At 36.2% G+C, this 23,739-nt stretch overlaps 1 protein-coding gene across 1 annotated transcript; it reads right to left on the bottom strand.

Annotated features, from left to right (window-relative positions):
* Positions 1 to 3,669: 3,669 nt before the first annotated feature.
* Positions 3,670 to 5,609, bottom strand: LOC112050318 (achaete-scute complex protein T3-like). The gene is made up of 2 exons (XM_024088565.2): positions 4,715 to 5,609; positions 3,670 to 4,448 (listed from the first exon to the last, which is right to left on the bottom strand). The coding sequence occupies exon 1, from the start codon at positions 5,433 to 5,435 to the stop codon at positions 4,722 to 4,724; it is 714 nt and encodes a 237-aa protein (XP_023944333.1). The 5' UTR covers positions 5,436 to 5,609; the 3' UTR covers positions 3,670 to 4,448; positions 4,715 to 4,721.
* Between the last annotated feature and the right edge of the window lie 18,130 nt (positions 5,610 to 23,739).

Here is a 23,739-nt window from a genome sequence, read left to right as displayed (position 1 = left end):
TGACACTTCGGAACCGTCTGTATGTGCACTATCCATTGCAACTTCAGCTTTGCGACTCCTAGCTAATGACGGTAGCTTTAGTTCTTCTGCGGATCTCTTCAGTTCTGATATAAAACTAAGACAACCTGTGCTCAATAGTTAGACGTAAATTAGGTACGTTGTATTTATGATGCCGTGATCTTATATGGTAGATTCTCATATCTATTATGTCAATTCTGGGATAGTAATTGGTCTATGCATAATCATCATCATCATTATCATAAACCCATATTCGGCTCACTGCTGAGCTCTCGTCTCCTCTCATAATGAGAGAGGTTAAGCCAATAGTCCACCACGCTCGCCCAATGCGGATTGGCAGACTTCGCACACGAACAGAATTAAGAAAATTCTGTGGTATGCAGGTTTTCTCACGATGTTCTTCCTTCATTGTTTCAGACACGCGATGTTTAATTTCTTAAAATACACACAACTGAAAAGTTGGAGGTGCATGCTGCTGACCAGACTCGAACCCACACGCTCCGGAATCGGAGACTGCGGTCATATCCACTGGGCTATCACGACTATGCATAAAACTGCTGATTATTTTAATAGAATTCCCTAAGTTCAATCGCACCTAACCGGCCTTCATACAGCCTGTCGATAACTCGGCGCTACGAGTAATAAATAATATTTTCTAAGATGTTGTGTCTTGTTAGCATAAAATCGATTAAACGCCATTGCAAATTAAAATAATAATCGTTAGCTTAAGACCAAGACATGTCAAACAGTATGAAATAAGTGAGCAAGTTATTTAAAACCTTTAAGTATTAAACCCACTTTATATTGGAACGAGACACTAATCTGTACAGGGCGGTCAAATAAAATTCTCATATTGCATGTGGGTTCCCATAGACTAAGAGACCATAGCAATAAACCTACGCCCTGAAATCTTAATACTCAGCAAATCATCTTCATCAGGTTTTAATGTACCAGGAATTGAGGAGGTTGAATTCTTGTAAACTCAAAACTATACTCAACACGTTGCCAACTTTGACCCTACAAAATGAACTCCGATGCGGGTCGGACGGTTTAGGGGGGTTTCAATAAAAAACTGGGAAAGGCGCCTTGATGAAACAAATACTAAAAGCAATATTGGCAACACAAATTGGGATATGCGGTGATATGAGACACTACGATATGTTTATATTTATGACTAAAGTTTAATTTAATTTAATTAACAATAAAAAAGTAGTGTGGTAAACTGACTATACCAAAAGATCATTATTATGGGTGTTAATAAAAACCTTAGCGTTGTTAAATTATATCCAACTACCAGTATGTAAAAGGAAGCTTAAATGTGTTGTTTAAATTAACTTTAATTAAACGATCTAAATCATCTATTACAAAATTGTCGAAGGTATTCGTGTTTGGTTCGTTATTTATGCAAAATAAAATAGTTTTTGGCAATGTGCGAGTTGGAATTATAAGTCGTCGTCGTCGTTATCAACCCATATACGGCTCACTGCTGAGCTCGAGTCTCCTCTTAGAATGAGAGGGGTTAGGCCAATAGTCCACCACGCTGGCCCAATGCGGATTGGCAGACTTCACACACGCAGAGAATTAAGAAACTCTTTGGTGTGCAGGTTTCCTCACGATGTTTTCCTTCACCGTTTGAGACACGTGATATTTAATTTCTTAAAATGCACACAACTGAAAAATTGGAGGTTCATGCCCCGGACCGGATTCGAACCCACACCCTCCGCAATCGGAGGCAGAGGTCATAACCACTGGGCTATCACGGCTCTCACTGGAATTATAAGTACTTAGTAATAAGTTTTTAACATGCTTTATTTCATTATCTACTTCTAAAATTCGTTTAAGTAAGAATATGACTCACACCACTTAAGGTTCCACATAGATTATAACACCATCTAATTATTATTGACATTAAAACACAAAAATAATTAAGTAGGTTGCCTTTGTATTCGGAACCCTGAAATACCCGTATTTATCATAAAATTTAATAAATGATGGTTCCTTATCAAATAAATCGTGGGATATTCATACATTTGCTCATGAGTTCTTGGCCTATAAATTATTATCATGTACGCATAATATTAACTTGTAGTTACTTGTACCTATACTGCATGCTTAACTTGTCTAATATTTTATTACAAGTAGAGTAGGTATATGAAGTGTCTAACAGGTATGATAAAGTAATTTACGGTGCTCAAAAAAAGTTTTATTAATGTACTTTTATATTTTTTTTTCAAAAAGGGTTCTTCTCTTATTGCTCGGATTCTTCATTACTGAAGGTCGTGTCCGCAGTGCAGTCCCTTCGATGCGTTGTCAACAATTCTCCTCCATACAGTCTGGTCCTCAGCTTTTCTAATGGCTGTTGTTAAAAAAAGGACATTAGACTTCTATTTTCGCGTGACGATTGATGCTCTATACAGAGACTTCCGTACAGGACTTGTAATTTCACCGCGCATACCACTGCGCCACGGAGACCGATAAAAAATTTAGTTTAGATTGAGAAAATTGTATATCCACATTGTGCATGTGTAAAAAATATAGATATATATATACCATACTATACTCTGTACGAGTAGTACTAGTAGTAGTGAAATACTAATAAGAGAAGAGCTAGGCTAGCTATCAAATTAAAAATTAATTTATTTCAAATACAAGCTTACAAGCAGAGGTAGATTTATGATGTTTATGTTTAACATAATTTTTTCAATAACCGTTTTTTTTTTTTCAAAATTTTAGAACTACAGGTGATTTTTCTTCTAAAATCTAAATGTATTTACTTAAGGAAGAAATTCATGAAAAAAACGATTAGAAAAGTAATTGTCTTTCAATCTTTGCCAAGGTCGGGGATCGAACCCATAACCTTTCGGTGTTGAGTATGACCTCTGCCGTGGAGCTACTCATTTTGAAACTTCAATAGTAAGTTACATTAAATCATTTATGTCATTCATTGATTAACAGTTCAATAACCTTTCTTACCTTTTTAAGCTTTTCATCTGCCAATTTCCTCTGAACTGAAGTTTTATTATCAAAAGTTCTATCAAGATGATAAAGATCAATGTAACAGGTATTCATTCAGTGCTGGATGCTAAAGATTCAGGTTTGCATCTGAATTTCGATAAGCAGGTAAAGCTACAGAATTCGGTTGCTATCGCATCTCAAAATATTCTGTTAGCCCTATTTGGAAAACCATTTGCATGTATACGGTACCTGACTGTTTACTTGGATCGAATGAAATACAGTTTCCATGCATTTCAAAATTATCTTTTCGAATACTATGTTAAAATTAAAAAATAATAATAAAAATATAATAGAAAATATATAAATGTTTAATAATAATAATGATTAATATAACAAAAAAATACGAATATTTAAATAAAATAATTTACCGAATTGTTAAGTATTATTATGAAATAAAAAAATTAATAAAATTATTTTAAAAATATTTTTAAATTTAGGTTATAAGTTTAATAACAGAATTATTTGAAACAAAATATGTTAACAAATAAATAATGAGAAAAACATAAATTAAATTAAGTAATTTACTGTGTAAATTAAATAAAGTGAATTACTGTGTATATATTGTGAGGTTGTTTAACTTATTGGCACATCTATTAAGATTATTCTAATAAGATTTAAAAAATGACTAGAACAAAATTCAATAAATAATGATTTATTTGGTATCTTAATCTATATTTACAATATTTCGGTAGGCTCAATTTTCTCTCAAAGCCTCGAGTTCACTTAAAGGTAACAAGCATAAACAAATATAATGCTAACCATTGTGGACAATTTGTCAAGTCACTTGTTGAAATATTTGTAAACAACGATATTTTATACTATAGATATGTAACCTGCCTACAAAATCACCGCAAAAGTGATCATAATTTAGCTACTTTACTGTTCGCACACATGCACAATTTTGTGGTTACTTACAATATATATTTAAATATCCGTTTATAGTTTTTACACTTCCTGAACACAAAACTGGACATTGTATAGTAGACAATATTTACGAGTAGGTATTATTTGTTGAAATAACTTGAGCGCATACATGCACAATTTTGTGTTTACTTACATTATATATTTAAGTATATATATAGTTTTTACACCTATACTATATACACAACTCGACATTGTAGAACATATTTAGGTATTATTAGTTTAAATAACTTTCGTTGTCTAATAAGCGACTAAATGAAAGTAAGACAATTATGCACATTTGTCCTCATTTTGATGCGCTAGTGCCCTATCTCTAGTATAAAATATCGTTGTTTGTAAACTATTTTCATTTCACTAAAACTTATCATCTAAATTAAAGGCACTAATTTTGTTGACTAGATATATCGAGAGTCTTTTCGTCTTCACTATGAAACACTTATAATTTACAGTAACTCGGAGGGGTTCGTCCAAACTTGATTTAGGCTCCACGTTACCTGTAAACAAAGAAAAAAAACTATTAGCGGATCCGTTTTGTTCGCTCCATACCGGTTCACAACGATGAATGAATGGGAGAAAGTATTGCAGATCGATCACAATGAAATCTCAATGAAGAAAAATTAAGAGTCATTAAATAAAATTAAAAGTGAAAACAGTTTGATATCTTATTAGTCTAAAAATAAAAAGATATAATTAAATAGATTAGATATATTTCCAAGTAAACCAGAGTAAATTAAGCTTTTTAAAAATAATTGAAACTTACATTATTGCTATTTTTGCTGCCACCAAGAGATGACATCTAGGAGCTCGTCCTCATCCATTGGTCCAAGGGTCTGTTGCGTTGACACTTCGTATCGATCAACAGCGGAGTATGCCGATGAAACACCAGACGAACATTCCGATGGTGCAGGTGAATCCGCCTTCTCCGAGCAAGGTGACCCGCTTCCGTAGAAGAAACCGTCATCCATATCCGTCACTGTTATTGATTGCGAATTACTGCTAGGGATATTCTCTCTGTTCTCTTGGTCTCGCGTGATGCCTAAGGCTGCATCGCTTTCTTCTAACAACTGTTGTAAATACCTAATGTATTCGACGACCATCCGTAAGGTGTCCACTTTGCTGAGTTTCTTTCCGGATCCGCGCCTCGCGCCGCCTGATAAAGCGGCCACTACAGAAGCGGGCAGGTGACGGCGGAGCGCATTGAATCCATCGTTAACTTGCTTCACACGATTACGTTCCCTGGCGTTGCGCCTGGCGATCGAAACGGCTTGCGGTCCGGTGTAAGGATTCGTCCTGAAATGAACCTTCTTTCTGTACTGAAGGCTCGGAGGCGAATCGTGTGTGACATAGTTTTTCTCCGGCGCCGGCGCTATCGGCACAATCCTTTTCTCAGCTGACGTTTTAGTCACAGTAGCGGAGGGGTAGCCAGACGAGACGACCACATAGTTGGTCTGGCCCTGAACGAGTTGTATTTCTTGTAACATGTTACGTGTTTACGCGAGCGGTCGCGGCGCGGTATACACAGGTAGCGCGCGCGGCGTTCGGGAAAGCACTGACCGGCGCGTAAAGGGAGGCTTCGTGGGAGCTTTAGGCGAGCGGCGGCAGCGGAGCTTCACGCACAAGTGAGCCGGCGGCGCACGCGCTCGCGTTATATCACCTGCCTGCGCCGGCTGCAAAAAAATATAAATTTTAAAATTCTCTTCCCCTATTATTTTCCATCATCCCTTCCCCTCCACACGTACGAGTCCGTACCTGGCGGGGTGCTAGGGGAGCGGGCAGCGAGCAGCTAACGCGTGCCCGGTTTTTTCTGATGACCACTGAACACTGCGGTATTACACATAAAAGTAATGCGTTATTAGCTGACGTGTTTCCTTGAACTCTACAAAAGTTGTACGCTCACCGTTAATAAATACGTACTTTGTTTTTATGAAAGACCAAGACGACAGTATCGTGCGGAGATCTTCAAAATTTGTGGTATTTTAAATAAATCAATCGATTTAAGAGCGTTATCAGATGATATCTTAATACGTGTTCGGTATTAAGTATTCCTTAAAGTATTATGTAGCGCATAAAAGTCACTTTGCTTTAATCGTAGCTTTATCGTTGTCATTCCTGTTAAAACATATAGGTCTCTTTAGTACAAAGGGATTATCTGCCGATGCATATTTATGTGCCCGCATGTATTTTTGCAGCTATTAGCCAACAAGTGGCTTAATACTTGGTTGCCAGTATACTTTAGTAGCAAATTGCTAGTGGTCAGTATGTTCGGACTTACTAAGTGGTCATTGTGCCGACTATAGGCAATGAATTAAAAGTATTTTCACCAATGTAAAAAGTAAACAAGATAATAGGATTCCATTTGCATTTAAAGCTATAAATCGATTACGAAAAAAATAATGCATACCATTTTATTGACTGTGATCTCACCTGACGTTAATGGTACGAGATCAGGCATAAGGAATATGTACCCTCATCTGTTATTTATTTGGGATACGAAATAAATGATAGAAAATATTCACATTGAAACATTGCACATAGGTTGCCTAATTCAATTGCGGCTTGACCAGCCAGACCCGGACCAATTAAGAAACCTTCCATCGGCCCAGCCGGGACTCGAACCTAGGACCTCTGTCTTGTAAATCCACTATGCAGTAGATCTAAACTCTAAGCTCCGAGTACCTACTACTCACAAGCAGGGAGGCCTAGTCCATTCAAATAGGCTGATGATGATGAGTAGATATTAATTATTTTAATTTAAAAATAAATACATAATATATATAAATAGTTTGTTTTTTTATTAAAATCTAGTTTTTTCTCATACTCTTCTTCTTTCTGTCCTCCTAATAAAATGGGTAGGTATTATGCTTAATTATTATATTTTTGTCTTACTTTTTTATACAATCGGTCGATAATATTTCTAACGAACAAATAACCTTAAATACTGAGTTCAGTAAAATCTGTAATTTAATCATAAACACCTTACTCGATTATAATAATTTATTACTTGTAATACTAAGTTATTACAAGTAATTATATTTTATCATTTATCGATTTTGTTTTGACTTATTTAACTATCGTGTCTTGACATTTTTCAAATACTTGTTTGGAATTTAAAAAAGTTTAACTGGGAACGCTAGGTCCTGGTCTCTCGTCTCTCACAAATAATTCACATACCGATCGGTTAATTTAAAGTGGGCTATTAATTTATTGTTTTCGAATTCTAATTAATGTAAGGTGATAGTAGATTTTATTGAGAAATTCGAAACGTTCAAGCGCATTCGTTCTTCGCGTCCGAACTCGACACCCAGCGGAATCTGTTTTTAAGTGTAAATTGAATGCTGTATGAGGCAGAGTTATGATGGAATGGAATAGAAACTTCTTTTGTAACTTCAAAGTTACGTGATATTTACTGACACATTTTATTGTGTTCTTGTCTGTTACTTTTTAATTATCGTTTATTAAAAATTGGTTAGGCTTAAATGCCCCAGTTAAGGTATCATAAATTCTCGTAAATACTCATACTCGTAGATATCTTTCTATTACCGAGTCTTACTATTACGTTACAAATAGAACATTTTGTGATTGAGGGTTTTTAAACATTAAGATATGAAGTTAAAAAGTATATATTTATTCAAACAGGGGTTGCCTGGTAGAGATTACTTATAGTAATAGGCCGCCTTTGCATGCTAAGTTTAGATTATTAATTGTTTTAATTTATTTATTTATTACTGTATTTTTGTGTGCAAATTATTTACATTTTAAATTATTACAATAATTTTTTTTATTATTTACAAGTTAGCCCTTGACTACAATCTCAAATGATGGTAAGTGATAATGCAATCTACGATGTAAGTGGACTGACTTGATAGGAGTAGGATGATAATCCACACCTCTTTCGGTATCATGAAACGACATCATATCGGAAGGCAAATACGCTTGGCAGTACGTCTTTGCCAGTAGGGTGGTAACTAGCCACTGCCGAAGCCTTCCGCCATCTAAAAATGTTTCTGCCTGGTTATTCTACTGGTTAGTTAAATTGCGAGGTCCAGGGCTCGAGTCTTAGGTTGGGCTTTGAAACACTGAGCTTTTCTTTCTTCCATGATTTTTCAACAAAAATTCTCAGCAGAGAATTGGGAAGTTAGTGGTGGTTCACCCACGTGTCGCTAAGCCGTTGGTCCCGTTAATATCATTAAAATCAGACAGTTATCGTAAGTGAATCAATATTATCATCCTAAGCCCGCCAAACCAAATGGAAGCAGCGTAGTGGGGCTACGCTCCATATCTCTTCTCCTTTAATAAGGAAGGCTTGATCTTGTAGTCTATTTATAGTAAAACTAGAGGACTCCGAGCTGTTTCACCAGCGTTATTATATAGCTAATAGTGTAGCTGGGGATAGTGTAGCTTCCTAGCAGTGAAAGAATTTTTCAAATCGGTTCAGTAGTTCCTTAGATTAGCGTGTTCAATCAAACAAACAAACAAACAAACAAACAAACTCTTCAGCTTTATAATGTTAGTATAGATAAAATGGAAATGTATCTCATTATCAGTAATAAAGGCTATTTGTATTTGTATTTGTATAGATAAAATGAATGAAAAAGGGAAAAGAAATGTTTTTAATCCAGCAATTTTCCAGCAGGACTGAAATTTGCATTATACGGATATTTGAAATAAGTAAGACTTGTGATTGTAGGGAGGCGCAAAAAGCAAATTTCACAGTAAGCGATATGGTTACTTTAATCAAAATAACTTCCACGATAAAAGGCAATTAAAGAAATTAAAGCAAGGATATGGTCTCTTTTTACTTTCAGATTCGATAAAGGCGGTGGCTTTGATGAAATTAATTAAAGTGACAAAATGTAATAAGTACTAACTTGAGTATTGTGTAATCACTATCAACTTATCTTTATAGGTGATGGGGTTTGGACCCATCACGACACTCTAATGCAATTTGGCGTTTGGCGGTCATCATCATCATCATTATCAACCCATAGTCGGTTCACTGGTGAGCTCGAGTCTCCTCTCAAAATGCTCTCATTCTGAGAGCTGCTCAGCACCCTCTTTTAGGGTTAGGCCAATAGTCCACCACGCTGGTCAAATGCGTAATTAATGAATTAATACATTAAAAACAAACATTGTCGAGATTTTTGTCAAATAAATAAGGTTTTAAATTTCTAAGTCAATCAAAAATATTTTAACGAAATTAAATAAAAACAATCATACATTTTTAGCTTCTTTACATTCAACGCACAAATAACTTTATAATTGTATAATTATTTTTGAACGCTCATACAAATAAAATAATCTCTCGAATCGACGACGTCATCCTTTCGTGTCATTTAGTGCACTCCACTAAATGACACGAAGCACAGCGACCCGTAGCTTCGCCACAAATCCTATCCTTCTTCCTACTAATATTATAAACGCGAAAGTATGTATGGATGTTTGGATGTTTGGATGTTTGTTACTCTTTAACGCCGCTACTACTGAAATGGATTTTACTCTGGATTAACACTTAGGCACTTTTTATCCCGAAAAAATCCATGGTTTCCCGAGATTTGCGAAAACTGATGATGCTTCGACTACTTAACCGAATTTGCTGAAATTTGGTATTGAGATATATTATAGCAAGGATTAACACATAGGCTACTTTTTATCCCGGAAAAATCCCGGGGGATTTGTGAAAAACTAAATTCCACGCGGACGAAGTCGCGGGCGTCCGCTAGTATGCCCCATATATTATAGCCCTGTAGCTCCAAAAGTAATAATCTCAGATACCCTGTTATATTTTTTTTTATTCTTTACAAGTTAGCCCTTGACTACAATCTCACTTGATGGTAAGTGATGATGCAATGTAAGGTAGAAGCGGGATAACTTGTTAGGAGGAGGAAGAAAATACACACCCCTTTCGTTTTCTACACGACATCGTAACGGAATGCTAAATCGCTTGGCGGTACGTCTTTGCCGGTAGGATAGTATTTTAGGATACTCTTGTCGTCCCTATTGTGTTACATACTGCAGATTTTACCCCTACATTAACATTAAGTTAAATTAAAACTCGTGAAACTAGACGCTTTAAAAAAAAGTGACTGTCACAATTTATTTATTCGTGATCGTCAATTTAAAAGCCTCCGATTTTATTTGACTTGTAAATGATATAGTGTTCCGTTACGAAGGCACGTAACGAAACCGATTAGTGTGCAATAATTAATTGCCATCGAGTGTGACAGTACAGTGATCATAGTTCGAAGAGTCGATGGACGTTGGGGTCCCAAAGTGCTGGAATGGCGACCCCGCACTAGTAAGCGCAGTGTTGGCCGACCCCCCACCAGGTGGACTGACGACATCAAGCGAGTCGCAGGGATTCGCTGGATGCAGGCGGCTCAGTATCCTGATGTTTGGAAGTCCCTACAAAAGGCCTATGTCCTGCAGTGGACGTCCATTGACTGATATGATGATGATGATGATGATGAAGTGTGACAGTGTGACAGCAGTTAAGCACCACCTTATCGCCGAATAAAACCAAATTCAATTTTGTTCCAAAGTAAATTGTTTTCAGTTGTATTTATACAGAAACTGACAGAAATAAATATAAAGATGCGGATAGATTTGAGCATTTACTTGTAACAGAACATCGAGCATTCGCCGTTTTTATATTTGTCGAACTGAACAACGAGCCGAGCCAAGCATAGAGCCAAATATTGCTACGAACATCTTGAGAATTCTAGCGAACGCTCTATTCGGTGATCGTCAAAGATATTCATGAATATGTCAGATTTGACGGTCGCGTGTGCTGCATTTATACTCATAATTAACTCATTGGTTATGTAAAAAAAAGCTTGTCTTGGCAAAAAGCTTGCCAGAACGCTTGCTAAAATGTTCTCATATTTTTATGTATAACATTCGCACGAATGCTCAAGTCGTTATTAAAGCCAATTACCATGTTGTGTTTGTCAAATTAAATAATAAATATTCTTATCCTCGGCCTACGTCGGAATAATTTTGCGATATCTGTTGTACAGAAAGGAGCTAACTGCATTACTCTAATCTCAAACAAAATCTTCCGTTTTATGAATCCGAGTATAACACCAGTGTTTATTAGCTGTGATGTTTTGCAATGAATGATAAAAAAAGTTAATAGGTTTTAAAAATACGTAGAATGTAACTACAAATACAAAAAGAACAAGACATTACTAAAAGCTAAGAGGTGAGTTTACTAGAGGGTGAGTTTTTCTTACGGATATTACGAACATAATATTAATCGCTCTTTATTGCTTTCTTTTAATCATGGATTAAAAAAAAGCAATAAAAAGCGCTTAACACTTGATAGCGCTCTTACCTGATGTCCTGCTGGCCTACTCACTGTTTAGGTGTTTATTATCAATCAACATCAAATCAATTGAGAAAAGTCATGTAGGTACCTACCTACTTAATGATATCTACCAGTAGGCGCCGAATGACATATATTACATAGAATCTAAATTTCGTATATGCCAACTAGCCAACGTCAAAGATAGTGAATTATCCTGGAGGGGTTTGATTCTGCTATTTTATGTTCGTCGATGTTTTATTAGCCTTTAACAAATTTTATTAGAATTTGAACTTTATTTCAATATAGAATGCCCAAAATACATGATACAAATGACACTAACAACGAAGTTCCCGTGGAAATGAGCGAAATTACTCGGAAATTCGTTGACAATGCGGCGTCCACCCGTGGTTTACCTGCCGACTACAAGTGGACGCCTAGCGACGAGGCAATGAGGGTCGGGTCTCGGGTGGTTTTAATGAGCTACGACTTCATCATCATCACTTAAGAACAGGGTGTGATGGCAATCAAAGGCTAACTAGTCAATGAATAAAATAAAATGAAATTTGACTGTCTGTCTGTGGCAAAAGAACTGTGTTTTCTCTTGGAAAAGGTTCTACGAGTATAACAAATTAAAAAGGTATAAGTATCATCAAATATATTTAATTAATTTTTTGATTTACAATTTACCTTACCTTATCAGCCGATAGACGTCCACTGCTGGACATAGGCCTCTTCCATGGACCTCCAAGCACAACGATCTCGAGCCGCTAGCATCCAGCGGCTTCCTGCAATCCGCTTGATATCCTCGGTCCCTCAAGTGGGGGGTCGCCCAACACTGCGCTTTCCGGTGCGGGATCGCCATTCCAGCACCTTGGGACCCCAACGTCCATCGGTTACACTTTACACGGTTTTCAATTTAGGTAGCAACAAAAATAATGGACAAAATATATTATATTTTAAAACAGAAGTAATTGTTTACACGCGCGGAGTTCACAACAATTTACAAAAAAAGTTTTTGTAAATTGTTGTAAACTCCGCGCGCATTAATAAAACGGTTGAACCGTTGCGCGGCGATATTTCAATTCGCTGTCTCATACATTTGTACGCTTTCGTTCCCCAACAGCCGTTGCTGTGTCAATTTTATCATGTCACAACAAATGACAGATATTTTAACATCCCGTTGCGAAATTAACCCTCAAAGTGTTGCGTGTACCGAACAGTTCAGGTCTGTGCGATTATCATCCGAGAATTTGGTAGTAAAATGTTTCCAGTTTCAGCGATTAATTAGTTAGAGATAAAAGCAATATAAAGTTTATTGTGTATTATGTGTAACGTAAAATTCGTTTTCTTTCAAAATACCGTTCAACAAATTTATAAAGTAATTTTTTCAGTTTATTACAAATTAAATTCTACTTTTAATACCTATTAATTATTATGAAATTATGTTTTGAACATCTAAGAATTAGTAGTTTCAACATCTCATGAGGGAGCTCCTATTTCGGGGTAAAATGGGCGTAGAAGTTTTGTGCCGGATCTGGGTGACGTTATCACAATATGTATTCGACGAGTTTTCGCGGATAATAGTAAACTAGACTAGACTTAATATTAATCATATAATAATTAATAATTAAAAATCACAATGAACAGCCGCAAAGTAACGCCTACCTACTTTAATTCAATATTCCTAATATTTTTTTTATTAAAGACATTTTTTCCAAGTATTGTTTACGATACTTTATTACTTTAAACTAAATTTTATTTCATAAGTAGATAATTTACTATTTTAGCAAATGGTATGAATAAAATATGATATTGAAGTGTGTAAAAAATGAGAATAATAAAAATAACAAACTCATATGGGCCTTTTAGACAACGGCTAAGTCATTTACAGGGTTAAAGAAAATCGATGTCAATGTGTTTTGCTCGCTACTTGAAATGGTCGATTATGCGACTGTACACAGTTTTACATGTAAGCTTTCAAGATAATAATTTATACAGCACCTGAAAATATAATTGATGAATTCTTAGCAGCATCTATCAAAGAAATATTTATAATGTCTCATAATTTTGGTTGACAGTACGCAGCGCCTATTTGTTTAAAGTCACAGCAGTATAATGAACTAAGAATCTGCAATTGTCGGATATGCTTCACACTTTGAAACTGAAAGTTTGACAGCCCATAATACTACCAAAAGTTTGGGCCGTGGTAACTTTGAGAGGTAGCAGGTATTTACGACCTCAGTAGCGCAGTGCTATGGTTCAATAGTGAGGTCCTGGGTTCGATACCCAACCAGTTTACTTTTTTTTTTAATTCATTACAAGTTACCTGATGATAAGTAATGATAGCCGAGATAGCCCAGTAGATATGAACTCTGCCTGCGATTCCGGAGGGTGTAGGTTCGAATCCTGTCCGGGGCATTCACCTCCAACTTTTCACTTATGTGCATTTTAAGAAATTAAATATCACGTGTCTCAATCGGTGAAGGAAAAAATCGTGAGGAAACCTGCATACCAGAGAATTATCTTAATTCTCTGCGTGTGTGAAGTCTGCCAATCCGCATTGGGCCAGCGTGGTGGACTATTGGCCTCACCCCTTTCACTCTGAGAGGAGACTCGAGCTCAGCAGTGAGCCGAATATGGGTTGATGACGACGAAGTAATGATACAATCTAAGATGGAAGCGGGAAAACTTGTTATGAGGAGAATGAAAATCCATCCCTTTTCAATCGGTTTCTACACGACATCGTACTGGGACGCTTAATCGCTTGGCGGTACGTCTTTGCCGGTAGTGTGGTAACTAGCCACGACCGAAGCCTCCCACCAGCCAGACTTGGACCAATTAAGAAGTTAAGGTAACAAGTTCTTTCTTCTTGTTTTTCTTCTTCTTCTTCATTACTGAGTGTTGTGACCCTCACAAGCTTGCTTCTTGACGATGTCGCGCCATATGGCTCGGCTTTTCGGTAGGTAGTAAATTAACCTATGGTTTGGCAAGTTTGTTGATGACACTCCCATGCGGTCGACGGGGGAAAAGACTGCGCGGGTGTGAAATCGTGCGTGCTGGGCAGTGAGGTGCATCAGTCGTGGTGTTTTCATCCATCGCTACACGCCCCCCGGCCCGCGCGGACCATCATGAGTGTTACGAAGGAGTTTGCCAAGCTATAGACGTATTTATTGTACATTATAATTTAAAAAAAAATTGTGTGACACGTAACAATTACTCGCTACAAATAAAACAATTACATTTGACAAATTACGGAGATGTACAACGTGGGATTTGGGGGATGTGATGATGGGAAACACGTCATCTGCCGATGCCATGACACGGTTGAGTGGTGTGGGATCTAAAACAAATACGTTTTACTGCTTGATTATTGTTGTTATTGAGTAATTTGTGATGTAAAATGTCATTCATTTTGATGAGAGTTTATTATTTTTATTAATTCGTGATCGTTTGAAATAACAGTTTACGAACAATTCCAATGTAAGCTGTGCTACAGACGTGCAGTTTTAACTGAACAGTCTAACTATTCATGTGTAGTGTATATCAGTTTTTACTGTACAGTTTTTTCTAATGATTTTTAATGAATATATGATTAGACAAAACTGCTGCAACTCTGCTGGCCTATACACTATTTTGGTGTTTATTAACAAACTATTAAAATAAAAATAAAAACAATTGACTAAATGTCATTTACCTACTGTGTGATATCCACCAGTAAGCACCGGATGGCATTTTTACATGGAATCTTAATTTCGTTTAATGTCAATTAGTATACGTGAGATAAAGTGAATAAGCTGCTGTTGTGCAGTTAAAAGTGATGGTCTGTAGTACGGCTAATATTATTATTATTTCATCATAACTTACAAGTATCTATTACGTTTTTTTGCTTTAAATAATAATTAATAAAGATGTAATCTAATATATGTGTAGTATATTTTCTTTGCCCCTGACAAACGTGTATGCAAACATGACAATTTTTAATTTATTAAACTGACTTAACAAAGAAACTGACTTTTTTGAGTGTTTTTGCTGAAAAAAAAAAAGATTTTTCGCATTTATTATATTATACGTGCGGACTTTTACAGTAGACCATCGAACTTACATAATTTTCTACAGTTTATGATTTTATTTTTTCATTTCGTATTTGGTGCAAAAAAATTGTCCGCAAGCAAATATTTACAAATATCGCGTGTCCAAGCGTTATTATTTTAACCCGTCCGGTAGCCCATTACGCTGCCGGTTGCGAGTCTCTTTGAATGGTCGCCGCATTAACTACATATTTAAAAATTATGTTACTCTATAAATCATATGCATAAAACGTTGTCGGCATCTTTCACACAATGGGACTACCTGATTCGTATCCAATATCGTTTGATTAACGATTTGTTGAGTGACTGCTATTCATCGCAACGTCAAAGGGTGATATTGTTAAGCATCAATAAAGAGCATATTATAAATTACACCATCGGTTTAGTAACAAAGCCTAGTTAAATATTCGGCGAGAAATGTAAGCATGAGTTGCGGAATTATCATTTACAAAACATGATCGGTCAAAACGTTTAACCCTTTTTAAGATTGGGTATATATTCTACGCTAAATATTTGTGTTGGCATGTAAATTATGTATAATATATATAAGAATATATAATAGCTTTAAAAGTATTTTTTAGTTCTTTATATATTTATATGCAATGCAAACCCCGTACCCCGTAATAAAAAGTCTGTGGATTAGGGTTTAGCATAGTTAATTCACCTAATTATGAACTTTAACATAGTAAAATTGCAGAATATGTATTTTATGTGTGGGCCTCATATGAAGGCTCTCAGCGGGCTATGGAGCGATTGGAGTTTAACTGTGAGATCGAATCAGAAATGAGGGGATCCGTAGAAGAACCAAAGTCACTGAAAAGCCAGCGAGTCGCGTAAACTGAAGTGGCAATGGGCAGGGTATATAGTTCGAAGAGCCGACGGACGTTGAGGTTCCAAGGTGCTAGAATGGGGACCGACTTCCCGCTAGATGGATCGTGGTCATCAAGCGGATTGCAGGGAGCCGCTGGATCCGCATTTTGAGACTGTTGTGTGTAAAAGTCTATGCAAGAGGCTTAAAGCAACCGTACCTATGGCAGAAACATGGTCTCACAGACTTTCAGCATTCATAAAATAAGGTAAGTCACGCTATCCCAGGCTCTCGGACTTTACGTGTTCCCTTGAATAATTTCGCCTACATTGAATCTCCGTATGATTTTGGTATTACGTTTTATTTTCGTATGAATGAATCTCTCTAAGCTGATACCACAAAAAGGTGTCGGACATTTCTCACGCTCGCCATACGACATCCAATATGCAAATTCGTTGTCACGAACGCTTGTATAACAACAGAGGCTATCAGGCCGGCGCATCGACAGACGAGGTTTGGACAGCCCAACGCAGGGCCAACAAAGACCAACGTCTATGTCGGACGCGGTGACGGGAAGTCAGCGGACGACACTTTGACACCGATCCACTGATACGCTATTGAATCGCCCGTCATGATGCGACAACAGATTTCTGGGATGTACTTTTGGGTATTCTGGTGCTTTGAAGTTAGGGATATAGGTATAAGTTTAAAGAAATAATTTCTTGAAAATTCATTTATCTCATGTAGGCTTTTGAAATGATTTGTGACTAGTGATTCAACTACCGCTCTGGAAGAGCTGCTGAGAAGAGCTGACAAGAAACTCAACAGTTGCTCTTTCAAAAAAACATACCTTATCAATTAAAAAAAATATATATCATTCTTTACAATGGTAACGTTAATTTAAAATTTCTTTTACATTCTGTTGAAGGCTGATTCAATGGCATCTAAGCATCTTTTTGATATCGCGGTCGGATATTTCTAAGTTTGGCTGATATGAATATTTTTCTCGAACAAAGAAATGCTTTTCGAACAAAGAAATGCTTAATATTTCGCCTGATTCAGTACCCATATTATAGGATGGGTACTGGAGGAGGCCAGAAAGCCACTGCTCCAGTAAGGCAGTTCCTTGACAACTTTCGATAGCTAAGCGATAATAAACCAAATCAACGACCACAAAGTAACTCATTCCTATATAAGGCTAACGAATATAAAATGTTTTTTTAATTAAAGTTATATCTCACGGGGATATTACCTCGGGGGTTAAATTGTTGTTAATAAATAAAGCTAGTTAGAAAATTTGTTGTATTCGCCGACAAGGTTGTTGCTTTTACAGGTTTACGACACCTCGTTAGCGGTGATAAGATGCGCCTAAATAGATAATTAGCTTTGTTCAGAATCGTGGGGTCGTTAATTTTTTTAACCAATCATTATATTTAAGCGTCCGTTAACAAGGTTGGTGGGTCAATAAACTTTAACTCTTTTTCATACGAACTGACGTTATTTTATCAAAATCCGGTACATAAGGTTTTGTGTTCAAGTTTCGTCAGTGACGGGCACAAGGTTTATAACTAGGGGTAGGTATTAGGTAATTTTACTAAAATTCACATAATAGTTTAAATAGATATTGATCTTCAAATAGACTTCATGGACCGATTTTAACTTTGATTCTACATAATATACATTACATACACTACATATTACATTTTGAGTTTTTTTTTATATCATATACCTAGTAGATAATAATATTTTGACGGACTGCGCAGATGACCCACCTAGGTGGTAGATGAAGAACCATCGTCTCAAAATATTGTTACATAACAGCATAAATTTTATTGTTTGTTTGCATTGAATAACTTGTTAGGAGGATGAAAATCCACACCCCTTACGGTTTCTAGACGGCATTGTACCGGAACGCTAAATCACTTGGAGTTTTGTCTTTGCCGGTAGGGGAGTAGCTAGCCTCGGCCGAAGCCTCCCACCATCCAGACCTGGGCCAGTGAAGAAAACTTCAATCGGCCCAGCTGGGGATCGAACCCAGGACCATCTTGCAAATCCATCGCGCATGCTACTGTGCCACCGGGGCCTTTATTTTGTTGAAACATTGCTTGAAAAAGGGAGCTCTGCTTGGCGACAGCTCTTTAAAACAGAGCAACACTTCTGGCATACTAGAAACACTTCTATAGAAGGCTCCCCTGTGTCAATCACTTTAAGTAATAAACCTCATGTATCTAAAACTCAGACAAATTACAAACGGACCAGTATCGCACCCAAATTCACCAACTAAATTATCTGACATTTTCTAAGGGAGACGATGTAAAGTCACTCATCAATAATATTAAATACCAATAAATATATTTTCTGTCCTTACACTACACACAACTATAAATTTGATTCGCAATACACACATGTGTAATTTTTACACAGACCAACAAACTCGCTTAGACTCGCTACACAGAATGTTCAATCAATTGATTGATGTTTTGCTTTTCCAGCTGAAACAGTAGTAAACTACGAGTTGTTAACCGTTTTTTATGCCATTTAACTACACTTAGTTTAAAAAAAGCGGTATAAAACCGGCATTTTTAGGGAGCTCTTTACACGACGAAAGCGATTACAACAATGAAACATCGATTCTATAGCAACTATAGATTATACGCGTTAGATCGTTGATTCTTGATCTTTGACAAAGGGGTAACGTCTGAAAAGTCCAATTACACTGCCAATCATGCCCTGTACACAGTAATGCTGATTGGCGGCAGGATAGTTAAGATTCCACGAATGAGCTGGGTCACAAAAAGCTCTACTTTTGCTAACGCTTTGCTAATCAAAATAATTTTAGGTTCTTGTAACAATTTTCAAAATTATGCGATAAGTAACAAAATGATGCATAATTATGCATCAATATTTTTGCCACCACTGTAGTTAATCAAATTGATCGTCAAAGAATTAGCAAGTTAAAAAACGGTGTGCATAAATAAAATGTCGAATACTGATTGCCAATAAACAAACTCGATATTTTGTGTCATATAATCTTGATATGAAGAAATGAGGTTCGAAGAAAATTCTCGATAATGCGCAACGCACACTAAAAAAAATTGTTGTTTTTGTGAAGTCGAATTGTTAGTCTATCGTCCGAATTAGAAATGCCCTTCACGCTGCAGCATCAGAGCTGCGCACGGAAATACTTTGGTAATAATTGTTTAGTTAAGAATCTTAAAGAGTATTAATTCTGAGTAATAACTTTTCCCGATTTTGCTACATTTATCACTGTCGCTTCACTCCTATTGATCGTTGCGTTATGTTATATAGCTATATACTCTATATAGCCTTCTTCGATAAATAAACTACTGAATACGAATACAAAAATATTAAACAGTTCATTGGAATAGTTCCGGAGACAAATGCGTTCAACCAAACAAATTCTTTAGTTTTAAAAAATCCTTTTTAAGTACTTACTAGCGGACTATAGCGCCTTCGTTCGCAAGAAATGACAAATTTCGCGGGAACAATAATTTTTCCCGGGATAAAACGTACGTAACTTTTATGCAGCTATCCGTTCAGCCATACCAAAGATATGAGATACAAACAAAACACAATAAATTTTGTTTGTCTGTCTTTCAGACAAACAAAATTTATTGTGTTTTGTTTTCGTGTAAATGAGAAAACAAATCTTGAAATCACAGACAGACAATTCAATCTTATTTGTATGTTCTGATTATAGAAACCAAGTATTAAAAAAAGTTCTTGTTCAGTGTACGTCGCTCGTGCTGGTCGCTCGGCGCGCGCTCGGCGCAGGCGCGTGGCGCGCGCGCGTCTTGCGCACGTCGCGCCGGACGGGTTTGCCCGTTTTAAACCATACCTTAATTATGGCGAGGCGTTATCGAGTAAGAATGTGCACACGCGACATTGGTATTAATTTTAATGAAAGAAGTGTGCGGCCGCACCTGCCTGCCGTCTGAAAACTACGCAAACCTGTACTTGGATATTATAAGTTCGCGTTTACTTGCTGCGAAGCTTTTAGTGTGTGTGTGTGTTTATTTAAGATGATTACAATAATGATTTTTATCGTTTTATTCGTACGGTGATTTTAATTTTGTATTTGCATCCTTTGGAGTGTTTGATATTTTGCGAACGTAATGAAAAGGAATTCGCAAGCACTTTTGAATTATAAGTACCTATACAAGCGGGTTTAGATCTCCTTAATGTCCGGCCCTGTCGCAAAATCTGTTTTTAGTAGACTTCTACTAACTATAAACTACGTCTCTGCTAACCTTTCGCTTTTATATGTTTAGTTTGTTTAAAATGTTTTCCCATTCTGTAGTTAAATATTGAAATTATAGAACAGTTCAACAATTGTAATGTATGAAAATAAAAAAAAAAATACTAGAGTAAAAGATTTACAAAGATCTCAATATTTTCAAGAATTATAACAGAAACGAGTTCCAATTCAATCATATCGATTTTATTATAATCCCATGCACGAAGATCATTTCCTTGATATTAATATTCCTCCAATTTTGTATTTAGCGCACGCAAGACGTGGCTCGAAATGAAATTTACGTTTATGGCTTCATATTTTGTAATTAAAGTAGTTGAGGCACCTGCGAACACCGTGTCAATGTTTCCGATACACAGCTGATCGGCATAAATATACATACGATCAACTGGTAGACAAATCGTATCGCTTTATTGACAGAATAAATAAATAAAAATGGCGGCTAAGACGAACTTGAACATCACACGAAAGCTTTATCCGACCGCTTTGATGATACGAAGCAAAGTATGTTTCTAATAGTTTTTAACACTAGAAGCGCGGCTGTCCCAGGTTTGACCCGTTTCGATATTGTTCCTGTTCTAATTATTTTTTATTATCAACTGGTAGACAAATCGTATCGGTTTATCGACAGAATAAATAAATAAAAATGGCGGCTAAGAAGAACATCACACGACAGCTTTATCCGACTGCTTTAATGATACGAAGCAAAGTATGTCTCTAATAATTTTTAACACTAGAAGCGCGGGCGTCCAAGATTTGACCCGTTTCGATATTTTTCCTGTTATAGTTATTTTTTATTATCAACTGATAGACAAATCGTATCGCTTTATTGACAGAATAAATAAATAAAAATGGCGGCTAAGACGAACTTGAATAACACACGAAAGCTTTATCCGACCGTTTTGATGATACGAAGCAGTTTTTAATAATTTTTAACACTAGTAGTGCGGGTGATTTAGATTTGACCCATTTCGTTATTCTTGAGATTCTAGTCAAAGGCTAACTTGTAAAGAATAAAAAAATACTGGAATAGATTACTATATTTATCTGTATTCGTACCCCACCACCCTTTTATGTTCAATATGGGCTTATTTAGTTACTTAGTATTTTTAGCTAGTTTAGTTAGCTTAGTTAGTTGACTACATTCAGTGTGAGTATCTTAGAAAATATATGAAGTTACACTCTGCTTCCAGGGATGTCAGTAAATTCCACATTTCAATGTTAAGGCACATGTTTGTTTTTTTTTTCTATATCATTCAATTATGTCTAAAAGAAAGCAGTGATGAGGTCTAAGTTGCGGCACGCTAAGAATATGTCTAGAATTACTTTTACCTTGAAAGTATTTTTGCTAAAACCAATATCTTCGTACTCCTTCAATTGAAGCCTGTGTTAAGGATTACAGCATCCTGCTGAATAGAAATAGTACACCTATGAGTATCGTATCTTTTGGATTTTCGTCTTTTTATCAAAGCTTGGGTTGGCACCCCATGCTGAGGTAACAATGGCGGACAACAAGAGTTTGGATCATTTGGGTAGTAGTAGTAGTAATAAGTACTAGTAATAGTCCAGACCTTAAAATATTACATCACCACTACAATATAATGTAGGTAGATTTAGAGATAATAACCGATAGATTAGTAATTTGAAAATTTCAAGGTATCAAACTTATTTGCTTGATTAGGTATGAATTTAATTAATTATTCATAACTAGTTGAAAGAACGAGAGGTTAGATAAGAAATATACGAGTGGGTAAGAGAGAGGCAAACTGTCGAAGGGCAGGTGTCAGTGTACATCTGCCCTTGCAATAAGCCGTCTATGCCCCCTTCTTGGAGCCCCCTTACCTTGTCTTTATTATAAGGTAACGAACAATCTATGATTTCAAAATATAATATAATATAATTTGTAAAGAAAATCCTGAAGCTGATAGATAAAAAAATAAAAAAAATATTTTGATAGTTTACCGGTTCTATATTACGTAAGTATAACTCATCAACAGTATTTTAAACGGAAAAGAGCTTTTTTTATTCTCTACAAGTTAGTCCTTGACTACAATCCTGATGGTATGTGTTGATGTAATCTAAGATAGAAGCGGGCTAACTTGTTAAAAGTACCTACGATGAAATCCACAATCCTTTCGGTTTCTACACGACATCGTACCGGAACGCTAAATCGCTTGGCGGTACGTCTTTGTCGGTAGGGTGGTAACTAGCCACGACCGAAGCCTCCCACCAGCCAGAGCTGGGCCAATTAAGAAAACCTCAATCGACCCAGCCGGGGATCGACCCCAGGATCTCCCCGTCTTGTAAATCCACCGTGCATACCACTGCGCCACGGAGGTCGTCTTAGAGGAGATGTAGTCAAGTGCTGACTTGTAAAGAATTGAAAATGTTCGATTTTCACATGGTTAAGTTTGACATAAAACTTATAATAGGGCACAGATACGAAAATTGTAGGCGACGCAAAGATATCAGCTGTCTTATCCAAAATAAAATCAAAAATCATTTATTTCAAGTAGGTTCAGTTTACAAGCACTTTTGACACGTCAGTTGACTATTTGTCATAATTTAAATTTAATAAAACAATTATATATATAAAAAAAATGGAAATACAGAGAATAAATACATCCATGAACATAGTCTATAATTATAACGTCGACACCCAGCGTAACAAGTAATAAACAATGTTGTACACAGTCAAATACAAAGTAATATGAATACAAAATTAAGTTTAAAAAAATTTAAATTTCAAAGTTTCACGGGATTGCATATATCAAGTTATAACAGGTGGCAAGTATAACTGTATGTCGAGTAAACGACAAACATATTAATATATTCTGTTGGTATCACGTATAATTGATTCACACGAATTACCATTTATTATCTGGTAAATTGTCGTGATTTATTTAAAAAGTACTCATGCATTCTTGTTCTTCAAACTGATGCACGCTAAAGGTGCGTTTTGCAAAGTCCGACAACGTCTAAACTGAAGGAAGTTATGCCTTGAACAAAAAGGTTGTTCAAAATCATTGTAATTGAATATACAACAAATATTTTATCTAAGAACTACTTGGATTTTTCGTGTGAATTTCGGTTTTGTCAACTATTTTTTAGTTAGTAGAATTTACTTCGTCGGTAAGTCTAGAATTTACTTTTTAAAATCAATCATACTTTATTTCTAAATAGATGCTTTGCCCGTTCCTTAACCCCTTACAAAGCAAATGTTGTCATAAGTAGCTATAGCCAAGCCGAGTAGTGCAATTTAATCCTATTGTATAATATAAGCTGTCTCTCCTTTCATCTAGATCTG

This window comes from Bicyclus anynana, chromosome 6, assembly GCF_947172395.1.
Source record: "Bicyclus anynana chromosome 6, ilBicAnyn1.1, whole genome shotgun sequence".
Lineage (NCBI taxonomy): Eukaryota > Metazoa > Arthropoda > Insecta > Lepidoptera > Nymphalidae > Bicyclus > Bicyclus anynana.
The sequence above is the reverse complement of the archived record's forward strand: the minus strand, read 5'-3'. Positions and strand labels throughout refer to the sequence as shown.

What these genes read in the sequence shown, in the direction of transcription:
- LOC112050318 (XM_024088565.2), bottom strand. Translation starts at nt 5,435, where the DNA reads ATGTTACAAGAAATACAACTCGTTCAGGGCCAGACCAACTATGTGGTC.